At 36.3% G+C, this 20,622-nt stretch overlaps 1 protein-coding gene across 3 annotated transcripts in view; it reads right to left on the reverse strand.

Annotated features, from left to right (window-relative positions):
• Positions 1 to 20,622, reverse strand: part of HBS1L (HBS1 like translational GTPase) — a 59,008-nt gene that overhangs the window by 24,990 nt on the left and 13,396 nt on the right. For all 3 annotated transcript variants that reach the window (XM_064708109.1, XM_064708108.1, XM_064708105.1), the window contains exon 5: positions 459 to 567. In XM_064708109.1, the coding sequence (XP_064564179.1) occupies positions 459 to 567 (109 nt within the window). The remainder of the gene's footprint in view (positions 1 to 458; positions 568 to 20,622) is intronic.

The raw sequence follows: 20,622 nt of genomic DNA on the forward strand, positions 1-20,622 counted from the left end.
TTGTACCCTGGACACCTGTTAAAGTTAATAAAAGCTGCAGAGGAAGGCATGGTTTAGCCATAAGTGATTGTTTTCCCCATCAACTATTCTTAAATACATTACTTCCTTTGAAGAACAAGCAATTACAGTTAAGATTTATTGATTTCATAATTCCACTTAGAGAACTAAATTTAAAATAAACGAACACCAAGAAAGTTCAGTATTCTATGAAGCGGATGTTTAAATAATCTGACTACCTGATATCTCTACGCACTATTCATAGTGAAAGGATTTGTTAAACTCAAAACGTGAGGTACCATCTTCTGAAAGTAATTCTGAGTCAAACAAGAAGCTGAGATGGTTAGTTCTGAAGAGTGACACTAAAACTGCTGTGAAAAATAATAAGAAAACTTGCTACAGGTGCATCAGTCTGAAAGAAGAGCTGCTGATGTACCTTGATGTATGAGGGCTTGGCTTACCATGGAACTTCAAATCCCATAGATTGTTTCTTTCCAGACACTGTCATTTTGGCAATTTTTGGCACAATTTCAGATTCCATTCTGGGTGACTGGGAATCCCTTGTTTTTCCTAGTAATAGACAAAAAGTAAGTTTGAACTTAAGGTTGTGACTAACAGGTATTAAAGTTCAACAAGTTCCATTACTTCTCTCCAACCCAACAATACCAGTCCTTTGTGACCAACACTCACTTTTCAGCGTCTTATGTGCATATATATTACATAATTAATCATGTAATCTACAGTTAGATCTATTGTGAAAATCTCACCTCTATCTCCAAGCATTCACATGACACCTACACTATGCAAGAGCTTTACTAGAAACAGCTCTGCAGGGTGCCAGAAGCATTTCATGCAACACGAGATAAAGAAAGAGTTTGCAGCTGCTCACTAGATGATTGGATTAATTCTTCTTTAGAGTTTTTCTTTTGCCTTAATATTGCTAACACTGTAAAGCAAAAAAATATGCCCAACTCAGAGAATGCTAGCAGCAGCACCAGCTATGTGTGGGCTGCAAGGCCTTCCCCGAAACTCGAAAGCAGAGTTGTCTCGTACTGAATTACACTCAAGAAGCCAAGCAATACTCCAAAGCTAGCTAATTTCAAGGTTATTTAGAAGCAATTACCAGAATTGAGTAACTTAATTACTTACAGGTATTAACTTTTACCATAACTTAAATGAAAACACAATTAAAGTTCATTCTTAGTTTTGTGAAACTAGTTGCATAACTAATAGCACTATTAGTTTCTTATCAAGCTGTAAAAAAAAGATAAATTATTTACGTTGCAGAGGAGGGGTTTATATAAAAGAAGTAAATTAGACATTTTATTTGCACAGTTCCCTTGTTATTATTTTAGGATCCCTTCTTCCTTCAAGGAAAAAAACTTCCATTATTACAGCATTTGTGACAGCTTCTGCACATTGTGTTCTGAAGGATGTTACACACATGACAAAGCAAAAAAATAATCCAAATTCAGAATTAAGCTGCAATTTCTAAACACGCTTTACCTACAAGTGTATCTGAGAACTAGCAAAACGCCACTAATCTTTCAGTATTGGACCAATTTGGACAATCACGAGTCAAGTGAATACCAAGTTACTCTTCCAAGTATTTTAGATACACTACATCAGGATGAACTATTAGAGCCATTTGCCCTTACTCATTTATGTTAATGCTGCACTTCCTTCTAAAGCACAATGGCTACACCTTTAAACCACAAGAGCAAATTGGTTTGTAGGTTACATAAATGGCTGAGGTCAAGGCTGCTGAAGATTTCAGGCAAGGAAGCAGAATACCACAGACATGTCTACAACAGCAAACCAAAAAAGCAAACAATCACAATACAGATGGAAACATTCTTATTTATCTGATGACTTAGTCTTCATCTCCCTCATTTGTCTTACCTGCTGATACTTATTTATTTATATTGTACCTGCCGATCTCTCTGCAAGAAGTCATCAGTATGTGGTTCATGAATAGTTGCATACAAATAAGAAATAAAATTAGGAGAAATAATTCTCAGAAAATACCATGTTTGAAATCTGGCTACAAGGAACTAATAATTACAAATAACACAATTAAATTGAAATGAGACTAGTTGAAAGAAAAGACGATCATTAGTATTATAAAACTTGAAAATAACTTGCAATCTATTAGTCCAAAAGTCAAAGGTCTTACAAAACATATCTTCTCTAATCAATTCCAAAATTAAGCTTTACTCTGTACAAAAAATGCTGTAGTGTTTGACACAGACTCAAAGTTAAATTGTACAAGGAGACTTAGCATATTCAACAAATGGATTATTTGAGACAGAAGAAAAAAACCTTAAAACTAGAACTTAGGAAACACTACAAGTTAAAAGAAGATACAAAACTAAAATCACAAAGAACAAGAGAAAGTAAAATAATAGTCCATTAAAGCTGACAGTCTGGGTAGCTCTTTATTTATATATAAACTTTAGTTTTATAACTAACAATAACAATAATAAATAATTATACAAATAAATACTGAAGCAGAGGTGGAGCAAGGAAGCAGACTGGGATCATATAAAGACAAATCAAACCATAGAAATAATCCAAGAATGGCGACATTCATACAGATGAAAAGGCAAGGCAAGAATTATTAGTAACACTACTGATAGAAGCATCAAATACAATTTTCAGCCTTCAATGTTTTTATAACCAAGTACAATAAAATCAAGCAGAACATTTGAGATAAGGACCAAGTCTGTCTTTTATGCATTGCAGGCGCCATTAAAGATTAATAATTATGGCTTCATTACAAAGGACAGAAGGCTGGGAAAGGAGTATACCTCACTATCTAATCTATAGGGAACCGGAGAAAACTGCATGATAAATTCTTATCTGCTCTAGCAGGCAAAGCAAAAGCTATTCGGCACTTAACAGATTGCATGCAAATCCTTAAATTGCACCTTGGAACTAAAAGGAAGTCAATGCACAAAGCTGATACAATTCTTAAAACACTTCTTAATCTACAAGCAGCTGAACCCTATGGCAGCTGAAGTGTACTACAAACCCAGAAAAAACATAGAAACAGTAATCCCAATCTGATTAGGACAAGAGCAGCTGTGGAAAATCAACTTTGAAGGGAAAGGATTACAAGGATATAGAGATTTTTACCAAGAAGGCCTTCATAAAGTTCTTCATACCTACTGCCACTTGGACATTCTCAAACACATACCTAGATAATTCAATGGCAATACATTTCCTAAGTCAAGAGTACAGATAAAATAAAAAGAGATATATCTTTCACAAACTCCAAAAGAAGTCCCAATACTTCATTACATTCAACTGTTATAAGCATTGCAAGAAATAAATCTAAGTGTATCCCTAAAAGTAAATGCATTGATTGGCATAACACTAGGAAAATTTAATAATTTTCCTTCCACAGAAACACATAGTATACATTTATAAATCATAAAAATTAAAACTGAAAATAAAAAAGTAAAATCTTAAAAGCTCATCAGCATGATAGTTCTCACAATTCAGAATGTTCAGAACCCCAAACTTCTTCCCTATTTTAAGCAAAGTAGCTTCCAGAGAGGTATTTGGTACTTAGACTGCACTGACATCAGAGTACCAAGGCTAAAGCACACTGTAGCTACAAGTCAAACACTACTACAAAAGTAAAAGTGTACTGATCAACCTTGTCTCAGTATTAAACTGGGATCAGCCTAACTCCAAAGGGAACAGACAGACTGTACTGCCATTACTCCAATACAACTGGAATGTATGACAGCTTGACAAAGTTCTCTTCTATTATTCTTGGCTGTGTTTTTACTTTCCTGTGACTGCCAGTTGGTCTTCTGACTTAACCCAAAAGTCTTTAAAGACTTACTCAAAAAGTATTACTAATGACACCTGATATAACTTCAAAATCATTAGCAATACAACCCCAAAATCTGAAGGCACAATAAATTACCTGCAGGCTGATAAATATGATGATGACATAGACAAATACATATGTGAGAAGGAAGTAAAACACTGGGATAGTTTTTTAAAATTAACAGTCTCTCTAGATGTTCAAGATGAAATAGTAGAAGTGCATAGATTTAGTCAACCACCTCCCTCCCACCAACTCTCTCTGGATTCCTTTTCTAAAACTGGTTGTAAGCAGTACCCATAGAAGATCTGTACAAACAAATCAAAAGATTACTCTGGCTACATTATCAAACATAACAGGCTTGGTAAGTCCTTTTTTCAATTTTGATACTTAACACTGAAAATAACAGGAAGATAAAAATTAATCTTTTCTCTAATTCTGTTGGAGGTATGGAAGGTTTCAGTAAATGGAAGAGTTGATTGACAGTGTAGTCTGCTCCCAGGTAGTTTAGAGGTGAATGAAAAGAGGAATCTGTTAAACAGCCACTCTCTCAAGAAAGACACATTGATACCAAATGGATATTGGCATATTTAGAGAAACACACACTAGCACTGGGTATTTAAATCCACACTTTGTCCAGGTGACCACATCTTTCCAATAGCTGTAACAAAACGCCACTGCTCTCAATTGCTATACACAGAAGCTTCTCCTCCCAAGCAGTCTTTCTTACTCAACAGTAAATTGGCACTAAAACTCTACACTCAACTAGCCCACTGCATAGAGAAGCCTGTTTCTGATACAATGAACCATAACATTTCAAGTGCCTGAATTCAGCTTGAAAAACAAATGTCAAGACAGGCATGTCTTGAGCTTATGCTTTTTCAGATGGCAATTCCATTTAAATAAATCCTTGTCTACTCACAAACCAACTACTAGTGGTATATAAGCACTGGCAAAGGATCACACCTTCAAGGGAATTATGTTCCAATTAACTGTAGGCAGCTTGCTGTTAGTTGTTCACTTGCATGCTTTTGACATTTTTAATGGCTATACTGATTCTTCTCTTTTCAAAATTGAATGTGCACTTGAAGGCAGCTGCATACTATTTCAATTTTGAATGGGGATGAGAATCTTACATTTAACTGACACTTGACAGACAGAATAAAGTTACTTAAGCAGGTCCTCCTAATGCTGTCTAAACCAGCACTGCCATGAGAAAAAACACACATGCAACACCATGCCTTTTAATCTACAAGATATGGTTTGCATCCTTTCCTCTGCTACAGACTTTCTATATAACCACAAACAAGTCACTTACACCTCTGTCTGCTCATTGTACAGCAATAGCCACCAATTACATAAAAGAAAACAGGGCACTGGTTTTGTGCACCATGTCATGAGCTTGGTGCACATGTCATGAGAAACAGTTCTGTCTGAAAAGCAGAATTAATAACCAAGGCTCCTCTCAAGATAACACACTTCCCTTCCTATATGCTCTGCTATGATTTTAAACTAATTTTAAGACCCTGTAATTGTGAAAATATTTCAAATACAGACTACACATGAGTGAGTCAACCAGATGTAGACACCCACACAATCACACAAAATTTAATGCTCAGAACCATGTATCACCTGTTTGACCACATATATCTGGGTTTATATTAATATCTAATAAATTCATCTTGTCACACAACCCACCTGAAAAACTTCAAATTGTTCACATTTTTCTATTTTTGTCACAAACCTCATGAGTTTTAAGACGTGAATTTTTTTTAAATTTGCCTTAAAAACAGTAAAATTTTATTTTTTATCTCTTCAAATGTCAAAGCGCATGGAAAAAATAACAAAGAAATATCAAAACTTGTCAAATTAGAGATATGCTACTGAAAATAATTTGTTTTGGTTTCATAATTAAAGTTAATTATTTGACACTCATGAACTCTACAAAATGCTGTAGGTTACAGTGGTAACTTGCAGTTAGTTAAGCTCATACTGGGATGCAGTACACTATCACCAGTGGCACTGGTACTGTGTATTAGTACAACCAACATATCACCACTCTGAGAACATTGTCAGAAGTCCAAGATTCTTAACAATGTACCACCAGTACATAAAAAAGTCTGCATGATGTGAGAACTTCAACTTACAGAATTCCTTCCATATGCAAACTTTAGTACTTAAATTAAACCGGTTCAAAACAGCCACTTTTAGAAAACCATATGACATTATGCTACCATAAACTACAACATACAAGTGGATGCTACTGAACATCCACAGTACTTCCAAAAACAATGGAACAGTCCAAAATAATAGAAAATACAACTTGCTAAGTCACCACCCAGTACTGAAAACAATTCTCCAAACAAGAACCCTGAACTTTTTCTTTTTAAAAGAAAGGTTATTTCCTAATAGAAACCACAGTCAGGGGCTTTCCAGGTAACCTGGTCTCATTGTTATAACTATTACCTTCTCTGCAAAATTTCAAAGGGTGAATATGAATTTTTTTTCATGTAACTCAGAGAAGGCATTTTCTCTGAAAAATGTTGAAAATAAAAATGTTCACTTGCACCTAACTACAAGAATTGTTTTGGTTTGTTCTTAAGGTTTGATACAAGAAGAGGGAAGAGAGATACAGCAGGTTCTTGAGTGGTGATATTCCTGAGTCTGTCCATTATGGACCAGTTTTCTGGGATCCACAACTTGCTATCCCAAGACTGAAGTTCCAGAAAAGTTTGCTTCACTACATGCAGCTGCAATAACTGTGTGTGCAGCAGCCACAGTCAGAAGGGCTGGCAGCTTGCTACAGCCAGCTGGCACTCCTCACCTCTCTGGCTTTACTTTCAATGTTTGCAGTTTTCAGCAAGTTGACATCAGTAGTCCAAAAATTAATTTGTTCAAGTGAGGCTCCTGCCTGGAGCTGACTTTTTTTTTTTTTTTTAACTTCCAAACAGGGAGAACAAACTGGAAGATAAAAGATAGAACAGAAGGTTTTTTAAAAAATGGCACCTAAGGAAGGTATTATTTGCATAAACTAAATCCACCAAGTGATCTTTCCACATTCTGAAAATCCACTTGATTTTGCCTTAGCAAACAGTTTGCACATGCTCTTATGGATTAAGTTTTAAAAACTAAATCCCTGAAACACTTCATCAACATTCAGTACGTAGCTGCTAAAACTGTTTTTGTCCAGGCAGGACACAACCGTGTCACCTGAATTCAAATTCTACCCCTCCTGTGGTCTCCATAGTTTCCTACCACAACAATAAACTGGAGGCATAAATCTGTCCTGGATACATCATAAAAACAAACAAAACTGGCGGGTAAGAGAAGAAAATCATGTAGTGAGAACTGGCAAGCAGTAAAACACACAGATTATCAAGAACAGATGAAGACTAGAAGAATGAAAATCAGTCAAGCAGAGAAGATGAAACAGAGTGATAGAGTGAGCATGAAAAAAACAAAACAACAGTATTAGTGAACAACCTTCCTTGAGGAAAAACTGTGTATAAGGAGAAAGTAAGAGGCCATATACGCAGTGATAAGTTACATGCAAAGCTAAACACGAACAAAGGAAGCAGAAATTGAGCAGAACTAAAAGCAAATGCAAAGTATGTCCAGAAAACAGCAAACATGGAAAATAATGGCCAATTATTGGAAAAATAGGTAGGAAACTGGGAACTGCTAGATAAGGAGATTGAAATTATGAAGTAGAAAAAAATGGAACTGCAATAAAAAATGTGGAATGACATTAGGAAATAAATAAAATACTGTGTTTAGGGCATAAAGACAAATTCAACAAAAAAACCGAACACAACTGAATAAGTTAGAGGATTAGAAGGACACAGACGTATGTTAGATCAGGTTGAAGTGGCAACAACATATTTTCTTTCCTGTTTGAAACACAGCCAAAATTTCTGGAGTTTCACCACGTCTCTTGCCATCAATACTACCTCCCCAAATGAAGCCAGATGATACAGAATCCACCAGTCAATTACAGCTGCCTTCTCTTGCTCTTCTCACCTGAAACATCTCTCTGTGAGAATTTTCTGGCCATCAGGACTTATTTAATTTACAGACAGTCAAGCCTGCAAGCAGCACAAAATTAATGTTACCTATTAAAACTATTTTTTCCAAGTGACTCTTTACTGCAATTATTCCATCAAATGGTGTACATATAATTTAGAATATCTAATGTTGCCAGAAACACACCTCAGAGAACAGTGTATATTTTTATATACAAGATTTTACTCATGTCTATTACTACTAGGAGCTTTCAGCACTTTCACAACTTAAACTTGTATGTCTTAATATTTGGACACTTAAATCAACATTGCAATTTTTATGAAATTATGTTTAAGCAACACATGATGGCAAAGAAATGCACAGACCAGTTCTATAAGTAGACCATTGGTGCAGTCTTTCCAGAAATATGGATAATTAGTCTGGTTTGCATTCATGGTTCATCTGTTAGGAGAAAGACAGGCACTGATGCTATAGCAAAACTCTAAAGATTTCCAGTTTCACTAAGCCAACACCTCCCCTGTAAAAGAACGGAGCTCTCCTGCGCAGAAGGGCAGACTGGGGGGTGGTGCGTGTTTTCCTTTCGAGAGAACCCAAACATCAGCTGTCTCCTTTTGATGTTTCCGACATGTAAAGGTCCAATAGGAACTCAACTATCAAAACAGCAACTTTCTCATCCACCAAGTTTTTTAAAAGGATGTCCCTGTGATATTTCTCATACCTACCGCTTATAGTTCAATGGACTAAAATTCAGTCCTTCACACGACCGTAACTCAGCACAACTCATCCTGTAACTACTGAAACCCAATTTGTGGGAGGTGTATTGCTCTGCATTCTAGCAATGCCAACGATACCCATTCTCAATCCGTAACTGAAGCTACGATCTCCTGCAAAAATAATTTATTAGATATTTGCAGTTGTTCTGTAACAGCACCTTTACTCTCCCCCCAATACACAACCATAAGTCGTTGGTGGTGTTTTCTAACTCAACGAATTTTTCTTAAATGACTGTGAACTGTCTTTCAGTGAGATTTACAAAAAGCTCAGTCTGATATTTCTGAAGTGCAACTTCCTGCCATAAATGGTCATGTAAAGAGCAGAGTCAGCACTATGGGCAGGATAACCCTAAAAAGATATCCCCTTTAGCCAGTCACTTAATTGAACAGAACACAGAGTCCATGCAAATTACCAGAATTTCTGTTAAACCTTGGCCCAAAATGAGTATGTAAAACTGAAAGTACAGTATGTACATTCTATTACAATTATATCAAATTTCCAAAAATAACAAATAGCAATTTCAGGTTTAATTCATAACTAATGTTATAATGCCAGAGGATGGTGCTATTTGCACATCATTCAGATAATGCAGAAACATCATACCCTTTACATGTTGACATTATTTATGCAAGTACATTCCTGTTGATTGTATTGAAGGCATTTTACAAAAAGAAAGCTTTCCTGATCCACAACTTTTATATATGCACAAAAACTACTTCAGTATGAAACAGAAATTTAAGAACAGTGAACACAAAAAGCATAGCAGCAATCTGACAGTATTTAAAGAGTAAAGTCATCTTACATTTGTTCAGCTCTTCCACAACCACTCTGCAAATTTTCTACAGAAACTTAATGAGATAGCCTCTTAAAGTTGCAGAAGAAAATGTATTTACTAGCCCTACACAATTGTTTAAGCTGTAAATATTTCTAGCAGTTTTAAGGTCCAGAAAAATGCAAAAATTTTGTGTGTTGAGAACTTGTAGGCAGGAGTAGCTAAAACCTTATTTAAATTTAGGTTCTGTGAATTCTCAACCCTCTCACTCTGCTGGTGACATTACAATCACACCAGATCCTCTCCATGACTTTGGGGCTGGCAATGCATCCAGCATAAGGCAATGCCACAGCACAAGGCACATTTCAGAGGGGGTGGGTTCAGAAGACCAAAAGCCTAATCACATATCAAAAATTTTTGATAATGAAAAAAACAGTTCAGGGGCTTTTTATGTAAGATGTGATTTTAAAGAAGCAAGTGTTCAACAGGTTGAGTGAGTATAAGTCTTTTAAAAGAAAAAAAAAAAAACAAACAAGACCCAGCAGTACAGCAATTACTCATAATACTGTGTGCACACCAACACCCATCCCCTACTGTAAATTCAAATACAAATGTATTTAATCAAAAAAACTAGGAGTTGTTCATGAGTACAAGGGAGAAACTCACTGACTGACATTGACTTTCACATTTCTGCTTGCAAGATTATGGCAATCAAACAGCAAATCCTTAGAAATGTCCCTTTTCAGTTTGTGAGTTTTTTCCCCTTAAAAACACAAAAAGACATAGACATATTCTACTTACATATTTTACAAAATGTCAAAATGTCAGCCAAATACTCCCATTTTGAACGCTTTACCTATAATGAAGATAAAGGGAAAAATAGTACTTACTAGAATTTCATTACAGGTAAAGAGAGTAGGAGTGGAGGTAGAGGATTGCCAGCAGAAATGGAACTGAATAGATGGAAGGACATTATATGGAGCAGTTTGTATTTCAAGGAGTTTTGCTTTGGTTTGACAAAACTGACTTCTTGATCATCCTTTTCATGCCCATCACCTCCTAGTTAACATAGATGGAGACATCTTCCCAAGCCAGTAGTTAGGGTTCGTTTCAGGGATGTGACAAAACGAAGTACAAAGTCTTTACTATACCTGACAGAAACTGTGGATGATATGGGTATCACCCACACCACAGTACATGTTCAGACTCTTGATGTTTTGGGGGGCTTTCTTCTTCTACTTAAGCAAGAGACAACCTTCCCACTAAAAAGCATCTCACTATAACTACTAACCAGCTTTGGGTGTGAGCCTCAGTTCAAAATCATCTTTGTGTTCAGTATTTGTTCATATACAGAACTCAAAGCAAACCTAAATTGCATTTTTGCTACAAATACTTAAATTCCTCCTGAATTCCACAGTCCATAGCCATAGCAGAGATCTGAACTCAAGAAGAATTGCTTCAGGGCATTGTGCTGCTTTCACTAAGAGAGAAAACTGCTAGAGTGGAAAGAGATACTAAGGAGCAAAGATTAATAAAGTTCCAGAACTTTTTTTCTTGAGAAACATAAATAATATAGTACATTTTTTTATATTATGACTATGTAGAAAAGAGTATTATGGTTCTCTATATTAAAAACTACAATTAGATACATAACACAAAAAAGAAATCATGATCAACAAAATACCTCTATCTAATACAGTGAAAACAAGTGTGTTATTTTAAATCTCAAAATAAAAATCATTAAAAGGTATTACTTTGACCAAGTAAATTAGACACAGTAATTTTCTAAACTGCCAAAAGACAATGTTCAGTGTTTGGGTTTCTTGATCAGGAGCAATTTTAATAAATTGAGGAAACTGACAAGGAAAAAGCTGACAGTATTAACCAGAATGGAAGTAATGATGCTGGAAGGCAGGCTCCAGTGAAGATAAATCCAGTAAAACACAAGACTGACATTCTAAGCTTGTCTTCAGAAGCAGCTGTGTTCTATGCAAGGCAGCTAGCTCAGTGAACCCAAGAATAAAAAGTGAAATAGGAGCTAAGATCTTACACCTAATATTTGCTCTTACTTTTTAAAGCAATCTAGCAGAACAGGGCCTGCCCCTATGTCCCCAAGAAAATGGGAATTTTCATTTTCAATGAATGGAATTTTCACTTTCAATGGAAATCTACATAAGGTAAATATCTAAGTACTATAAATAGCTTACATTAACTAATGATACACATGAATGGTGGAAAAGGTACCTCTGATTGGTGACAGGTGCCAACACACAACTCCCAGACCTAGGAGCTGATAGGTTTCTAATCACCAGAGATGTAATCAAACACAACAGAGTAGGAGAGATGCTATTTACAGTTTTACAAAACAGAACAGCTCAAAGGTACCGTAACTTGAAAATCCTACCTCTTTTGCTATTGCAACTAATCTCTTACCCAAAATCTCTTATTCCAACTGATCTGTTAATATCCAAAATTTAGGCAGCTAATGAAAATGTATAACCTTGTAAAAAGTTAAATAATAGATTAACAGAGTTTATTTTTAAAAATTGAATCTTTAATCTTAGTTAATCTAATCTTGAATCTCAGTTAAATGCGTACATCTAAAAGTCACTTGAATAGTCACTCTGAAGCTAAAAATGTAAAATGTTCAAATTTATACCATTCAGAAACAGTAAATGTTAAGAAAGAACAAATCAGACACAAAAGGAACTAAAATACATTGATTTTTGCACATGCAAATTAGGTCAAGTTAAACATTTCACACAATCTGTTCAAAGGAAACATTCTCAGTGAACATACAGCCTTCAACAGTGCTTCTTGTAATAGGATTAAATGTAAAATAATGAAGCAAAAACACTTAAGAGAACCAAGAAAAATAATTAACAAGGTGCTGTTTCTCCTTCGCATTTTTTCTCCAAATAAGACTAATATTGATCAACCTACTCTTCCCCACCTTAACTGTTCCAAGATTTCCAATTAAGGGATGAGGTGTCATGCTATTGGTTCAACTTTGCATTATTACTCAACATCAATATATTAAGCGGAGTGGTTAAAAAAATAACGGCAGGATCACAATTCTTCCCTAGAAATTTCAGAAAAGCAAAGTAAAGTTTAATACTTTTTCTTATATCAGATTCAGCCTAAAATATTTTTTTTAATATTAGATTTACAAATTATTTATATGTAGATGGGACAGCTTAAGTACTCTAGAGGCATTCAATTTTAGAAACATAATACCAGGAGTTAACACTTAAGATTTCCTCCTTCCAGCTTAATTTTATTTTCAGTGTTCTTACATCATGAAACCAAAGGTTGTAGGTGCACCATCAATATGTTACAATATGCTCAAAATCTACAATTCACTACTAGAGATTACATTTCCCCATGTGCTATTATTTAGCAGAATGCTTCCCCTATTTTTTATTAGATACCACTTCAAACATCTTCCCCTCTCAATACTATTTGCCACTCATGGTGGAACATCAGAAGAGAAACAAAGGGAAATGAGGTTTCAAGTCCAGTCACACTCATACCTGCTAGTTCTTGGTAATTTGTCCACAACATAATGGGGTATGTGAAGTTGTGCTATTCCACATGTGACTGCTCACAACTGGAAGAGACCATGACTGCCCGTAACGATGCTGGTGAACCAGTATTTTATTCTATCTTACTACTGGCACTCAAAGCTCAGCTTTTCTGATCTAACTAGCTATACCACCACTAATATCTCTTGTTGGTAGACTTGGCAGATATTCCTGTGCTGTAAAGGACACTTTTTATTTTGCACGTACCTCCTAAACTCGAGCAACTCCAGCCTTTTGGAAAGAAAGGGTGCAATCTCAGTTTTGTCCTCAGCGCTACACAGATCAAAGTTCAATTATCACACACACAAGCCTACTCAACAGCAGCTATCTTTAACAAAAGACAAGCAATAACCAAATATGTCTGCAGGAGAGGATGACCACATTCTCAAAGTTTGAGTTAGAAACTCTCAAAAAAAGAAGTTTGATACTACTAAGTCATACTTTACTATCACGTCATTTTCTTCTAGTTCGTTTTTGTGAAATTTTCTGTATGTCTTCACTGTAAAATCAACAGGCTTCATTCAACAGCTACTTTTGCTGCTTCCTTTAATTCTAATGGAAAGCACCCTACTCATTCCCTAAATGAACATAAATAGCTCACCACACTGTCATCTTGTCCTGTTCATAAATAGAGTACATTTGAGGAAGGACAGAAATGAAAAGGAAGCAATGGCTAATAAAAATACAAAGAAAAAAAAAAACCAAATATTCGAATGCTAGGTATGAAACTGTTAAAGATCTCTGAATTTAACTTGCAAGACAAACTTAAGTTGCATCAATGCAGTAGGCTGATCAAAGGTACCTAATTTATCTGCAGTCCAGAACCTCCACAGTATCAAAACCAACATACTAGCAGAAAACATATAACTGAAAAAAGTTCACACAACTACTACTACAAATTCAGAGACTAATCTTAAGCTATCTGAAAGGCCAGGAAGTTTTCCTGGACCATTGCTGTGCAGTTTGTACAAACACCTAGTTACAACAGATTATATACCAGAAAGACATATTTCCCTGAGGAATATATCATATATGCAACACTGAACATTGCTAAGGATTTAGAGAACCTACCATTAATTTGGTGATTTAGTTGACAGTACAGCCTTTGAGTGGCTAACTGATACAAAATTTCAGAATTAAGCTCTAATTGTATTTATCACGGAAACCACTGCAAGGAAGAGCACAGATTCTGGCCAAACTGGAGTGAACAAGGTACAAAAAAGCTACTTGACATGCACAGCAGCACACATTTGAGAAACACGAAAAACAACTTTAAAAGTCCTACCTGTTCTGTGTTAAAATTTAGGAAAAAATCATAAAAATTGCACCACACTTCATCATAAGAAAAGTTTTTCTCTTTTTAACTGCAGCATGTTTTACATTATCTGCATTACTTATCTATACTTGGAATACTTATATATATTTTTACTCTGAAAATTTATTTATTCCACATTTTCCTATGAACTCACATGGTGTCAGCCAAACTTATCTGATTTCCAGCACCATCAAAGATTAATTTGTTTAATCAAGACTAGAAAAAATTAAAACCTAATATTACTATAATCTGAAAAAGAGACATTCATATTTAGAAAATAACTTATATATAGATGTAGTGTGAAACATAACACTGGAGGTTCTATTCTCCATTGCCAAAATAGTTCAGAGACACAAACTGATTCATAAAAAGCTTCATATCTGAGTTTAGAAGCAAAATTGAATACAGTAAAGTACAACCTATAGTTTTAGACAAGCTTTGGAAGACTTATCAGATGCAGATCAACATGAGAAAAATTTCATTTGCCAGCCTGATGCAGTGCATTTCACTCTGTCATGACTTTAGAAGGGAACTCGCATGGACTCAACTTCATTGCTTCATGTTTTTCTCTACACTTCACATTTACAGTAGCACCTGTAAACACACAGATAGCACCTACAATCTTGCAATAGTTTGTCTGCATACATATTATCATAAAAATGGCACCAAAAGCATAAAATTTAAAGCACATTTCTGCCTTGAAAAGTGTTTATCGAAGACCTTTGGGTAGCACTTTTTTCCTTTTTTTTTTTTTCAACTCAACCACAGTTACATTATCTTGCCTAGTGGACAAGCAAAGTTAGTCATTTTCCTGTTTATGTGGGTCAGCAATAGGGAAGAGGAAAACATTAAAAATAGGAAAATGTGATTGTAAAACCACAAAAAGTTGCAGCAGGGACTCCAACAAGGAGTACCCAAAATAACTTCAACTCATATTTTGGAATTAATTAGATACAAAATTTCCACTTCGGGTGAGCTTGTATAGGCAGTAAAAAACATAGAAAAAGAACTGAAGCAACAACCAGTCAAAGCTCTTGCATGTCTTTGACAATATAGCATTACAACTTCTGCAGACACAAGTATTTTCCACAATTAAGTCACCTAGTTTTCCAAGCTTTTAGTATTTTAAGCATTAGTTTCTGACAGTGGACTCATGAGTTTTAATTTTAATGGCCATTTTAACCATCACAAGTATAACAGAAGGCAGGAAACTGGCACTTCACATATTTTTAAGTGTCCTCGCTGAAGACTGAAAGGCTGTGAACACAGAAGCTGAGGAGATGAAAAATGGGTGATATCTTGTCACCCAAGAAGAAAACAGTTCAGGTGTAAATAGAGGCACACAAGTGGTGGTATTTCTGTTATGTCTGATATATATGTGCCCTAATACACTAGGCTATGGAACCAATGTGTTCTGTAACAATTCTGAATTATCCACAAAACTGAAGAAACACATCCAGAAGACTGTACAGACATGAAGTTTGCATTGTTGACACAAATTTTCTAGGGAAGGAACAGTATTTGTAGTGAAAGACCCTTAGCATAGACAGACATTGTGAAGTAATTTTCTGTTTAAAGCCTGCAGTTTTACACCATTCTGGCTTTAACTTTTTAACTTATTTTCTGAATTTTCCCAGGTTTCCTGCTAGCACTCAAGCTTCCTTCTACCAGTAGGTAATGTATTTTAGTCTGCTTCTTTTGCTCCCACTATTTTGGACTGGATATGCCACTTCTAATGTTTAGATGTCTTTCTAGTTTCTAGAACTGAAATGCACTAGTTTTCTACTGCGAAACATTCCCATGTCAGCATTCCCAATGGCATTCCCTCGCTTTGAGTACTCTTCTGGTACAACCTGAAGTACAGCTTCAGAGAGGATTTACAATCTTTAAATTGATACATGATACCACTACAGCAGCAGTGATTCATTCATCCTTAAAACAGGATTTTTTAAAAAATCTGACTCCAATCATACATTCCCAACACTCCAGCAATCCCATCTGAGAATTTAATAAATTCTTCACTTTACCTTCTAAAGACACTGAGAAAACCAAGTTTTCTTGGTTGCTAGTTGATCTTTACTGTGACCTAAATGGACTGAGACAGGACACTGTAAGAACAAGTAGAGCTACGGTTTCCCCAGGATCTCTGGTTCTTCCGGAATCCCAAAGTTCTAAAAAGGACACAATCATTTTTAGTTTCATCCAAGTTCTCTTAGCTTCCAAGCAAAACACCCAATTTTTATACATGATACAGTCAACTATGGAAATGACTTTGTATTGGTTTACACTTCATCCTAACAAAAGTAAACCAAACTAGTGTTACAGGACCATGAAGGAAAACTCAGAAAAAGCCTGGAGTGTCACTTTTTCCAGTGTAGGTGTACAGTATGTATGAGGAGAATCTCAAAAATGTATTTCAAAGGATTTTAAAAAGCTTTTCATTGCTGGTGACACATTTTTCCCTGAAATAAGCCACTTCCTCTCTAAAACCCACACAGCACCTCTGTGTCAAGATTCAGTAACTTCGCGAAGTCTGTGTATATATTTTTCTTACCCAAAACACGGAAGTCTTAAATTCACATCTACTTTCCATGATTTAAGATATATCATGTCAGATTTCAAACATTTCCATTGAGAAAAGAACGCATTTTCTTTGTCACAGACAGAATGCATAGCATATCTGAGTATAATTAAGTACAACAGGTCCTCATCTCTATAGCAGGCATTTGAGAATTGTAATGGTACAGAAAAGTTACCACATCCAACTGAAGATGGGAACAAAAATCTCTTCTCAGCTACCAATGTATAAACAATGAATTTTCAATTGAGCAAAATCAAAGCATCAGAGCCTTATGTGATAAATGGCAGTAAAACATGAGGAAATATAAAGCTAATGAAAATATATTGTACATCACCGTTAATCTACAGAAAGTTTGCTCTTCTTTGGAATTCTCCCTATAAATAAAACCCAAAAGTATCAGTTTGTCTGGTTTTGCTTGGGTTGTTTTGGTCATTGAAGGCTCCCAACTTATTTGTCCATTAACCACAACCAGAAGTGATAAATGTTATCTGTTAAAGCACAATAAATGCATTCTGACACTTTGCACTAAGAAGTAACCACTATCACAACATAAAGACAGAAAACAAAAAAGTATTTGTCCATGGAAAGAGAAACACGTATCATTCTGAACCAAAACCAAAGCTTTCTGCATTCAACTGAGTAAAAAGAAAGAGCTAATTACATCAAGTCACATTGTGATGATGTTGGTGTGATTTTTTCATTTTTAACTGCTACTGATGTAAAGCAAAAATAAAGGAAGATACTCATACAGGAGAGGCAAAAAAAAATTAGAAAATTAAAAGAAAAATTAACAAAATGCAAGGTAAGCACCTGCCAATTTTATTTGTTCTTTTCTTGAAACTGCCCGCACTGTATTACCAGTTATGTTAAAATTCTGAATAAATTCAGAATTAATAAAAGCATAAACCAAGGATACATTTCAGTGAAGAAATATCTGTTTCTCTATTAATATCTATTAACTGCTTCTCTGTAAGCAAAAGAAAGTAGGAAAGCCCAGTATCTACAAACCTAGACTTGAGACGTGTGCTCTATTCCTAGATTATCTGGCATGTCATGAGTAAGGCTTTTCAGCTTCCTGTGCCTTACTTTCAACTTTGACTCTACTGTGAAGTTTATTTCTTATTAAATATTTATAAAAAATAAACCTTTTCTTGGTGCTATTCTTGAGAAACTACCATAAAACAAAATAGCCAGTGCCACCACAAAGACAGCTCAACTCTAGATTCCTTGCTTCCCCAACAACCAAACCAAACAGAATCAGTTCGCAGAGCTTATTTCCTGCAAGGACTGCACATTTACAGACACCTGACCTCTTTCTGGCTCAAGCATCACTAAAATCAAAAATCTTAATGTCATAAAGTGGTTAACAATTCCGTTAAACTAAAATGGTGCCTAAAATGGAATAGAACCTTGCTCAATTACTAGTATCTGTTTGTTCTGTAACACTAACACAAGCAAAAAGAAATGAAAATATAGTTTAGCTAGAAAAAAAAACATGCAGAAATTAAACGAAAATGTAGATGTTATTCACTGAGGGAACAATTTTCACAAAAATAATTGTCAGAAATTTGAATTTTAAGAAAGATTTTTCAGAGAACCCATAAATACCAGCTACATTTCCTGAAACAAAAATCTTTGCTTGTCTTGACTATAGTGAGAACAACTTACTACAAGATTGTGTTTCAAACTGAAATCTCTGAATATCTAATACCAGAACAAAGGACACCTGAGAAATGCTACACATGTCAAGAACATATGTCACCAGTCAAAAAAGGGAAATCTGTATATTTTTCATGTTATGGATAAAAAGATTCAAATTATCAAAATAATATCCATCTTCATCAGCTATTATGCCCACACATTGACAAAAATCACAAAGTGACAGTATATTCTGAGTTGGAAGGGAACCACAAGGATCAAGTCCAGCTCCTGCCCCTGCAGAGCACCAACCCCAAGAGTCACACCATGCGCCCAAGAGCATCATCTAAACACCTCCTGAGCTTTGTCAGGCTGGTGCTGTGACCACTTCCCTGGGCAGCCTGTTCCAGTGCCCAACCACCCTCTGGGTGAAGAACCTTTTTCTTATATCCAGCTTAAACCTCCCTTAACACAACTTCAGGCCCTTCACTCGAGTCCTGTCACTGGTCATCACAGAGATCAGTGTCTGCCCCTCCTCTTCCCCTCATGAGGAAGCTGGAGACTGGGATGAGGTCTGTCCTCAGTCTCCTCCAGGCTGAACTGACCAAGTGACCTCAGCTGCTCCTCATGCAGCTTCTCCTCTTGGCCCTTCACCATCCTCACGGCCTCCTTTGCATGCTCTCTGGTGGTTTAACGTTATGTTGTGGCACCAGAGCTGCCCCCAGCACCGGAGGTGAGGCTGCCCCAGCCCAGAGCAGAGCAGGACAATCCCCTCCCTTGCCTGGCTGGCCATGCTGTGCCTGATGCCCCCCAGGACAGGGTTGGCCCTCCTGGCTGCCAGGGCACTGCTGGCTCAGGTTCAGCTTGCCATGGACCAGCACCTCCAGGCCCCTTTACATGGCGCTACTCTCCAGCATCTCATTCCCCAGCCTGTATGTACTACCCCCAGGTGCAGAATCTGACACTTGCCCTTGCTGACCTTCATTCATGCTGACTGCCCAACTCTCCAATTTATTGAGGTCTCTCTACAGGGCCTCCCTGCCCTCAAGGGAGTCCGCAGCTCCTCCCAGTTTTCCATTATCTGTGAACTTGCTCGTTATCCCTTCCAGTCCTGTGTCCAAGACATTTACAAAGATGTTGAAGAGCACAGGGCCAAGGATGGAGCCTCACTAGAGATGTCTGATATCACCTCACTCACTATAAACCTTTGTGCCTGATCCATGAGCCAGCTGCTCACCCATCTCATAATGTGTTTATTCAGCTGCATGCTGGGCTTTTTGTCCAGAAGGATCCTGTGAGACAGTCCCTAAAGCTTTACTGAAATCCAGAAAGATTACATCAACTGGATTCCCTTGGCTAACTAGGCAGGTTACCTTATAATAAAACAAAATTGGACAGGACTTTCATACAGCCATACTGGCTGTGATCACTGACTGTGCTATCTTTCAGATGTTTTTCAATACCTCCCAGAAAAATCTCTTCCATAACTTTATCAGACACTGAAGTGAGATTGATGGGTTTGTAGTTTCTGGAGTCTTCCTTAATACCTATCTTGAAAATCAGGACAATGCTCACCAGCTTCCAGTCAGCTGGGACCTCACTGATGATGAGTAAATACTTCATGAGCAACTCTTCTCTAAAATCTCCATAATCTCATTTACAAAAGAGTAAAATAATTTTCATTATGTTCTCATAAGTCTTAAGAAATGGTTTAAAGATTCTCTTTCAAATATCACTTTAATCTCTACAGACTACAACCATTATACAGGTTATAGTCATCTTCTGGCCTTATTAGTACCAGAAGCTTAGGGCAATGGGTTATTTACTAAAGGAATCCTACCAACACTAAGCATACTGATCAATTATTTGAGCAACAAACTACTGACATACCTCAGAAGTCACTGACAATTGTTTCTAATGGGCCATTTTTAAGCATGCAACCTAACGAATCCACAAACCAGATAAAGAACCTTTCCATGATGACACTAGAAGTTGATGAGCAGCTTCATACAGATGGTTCATCTTAAGAATTACCTAAAATCACAAACTGCAACTAGCTTTTACTTTTTGGTAATATGGTGTACTTGAACAGACCAC

This window comes from Zonotrichia leucophrys, chromosome 3, assembly GCF_028769735.1.
Source record: "Zonotrichia leucophrys gambelii isolate GWCS_2022_RI chromosome 3, RI_Zleu_2.0, whole genome shotgun sequence".
Lineage (NCBI taxonomy): Eukaryota > Metazoa > Chordata > Aves > Passeriformes > Passerellidae > Zonotrichia > Zonotrichia leucophrys.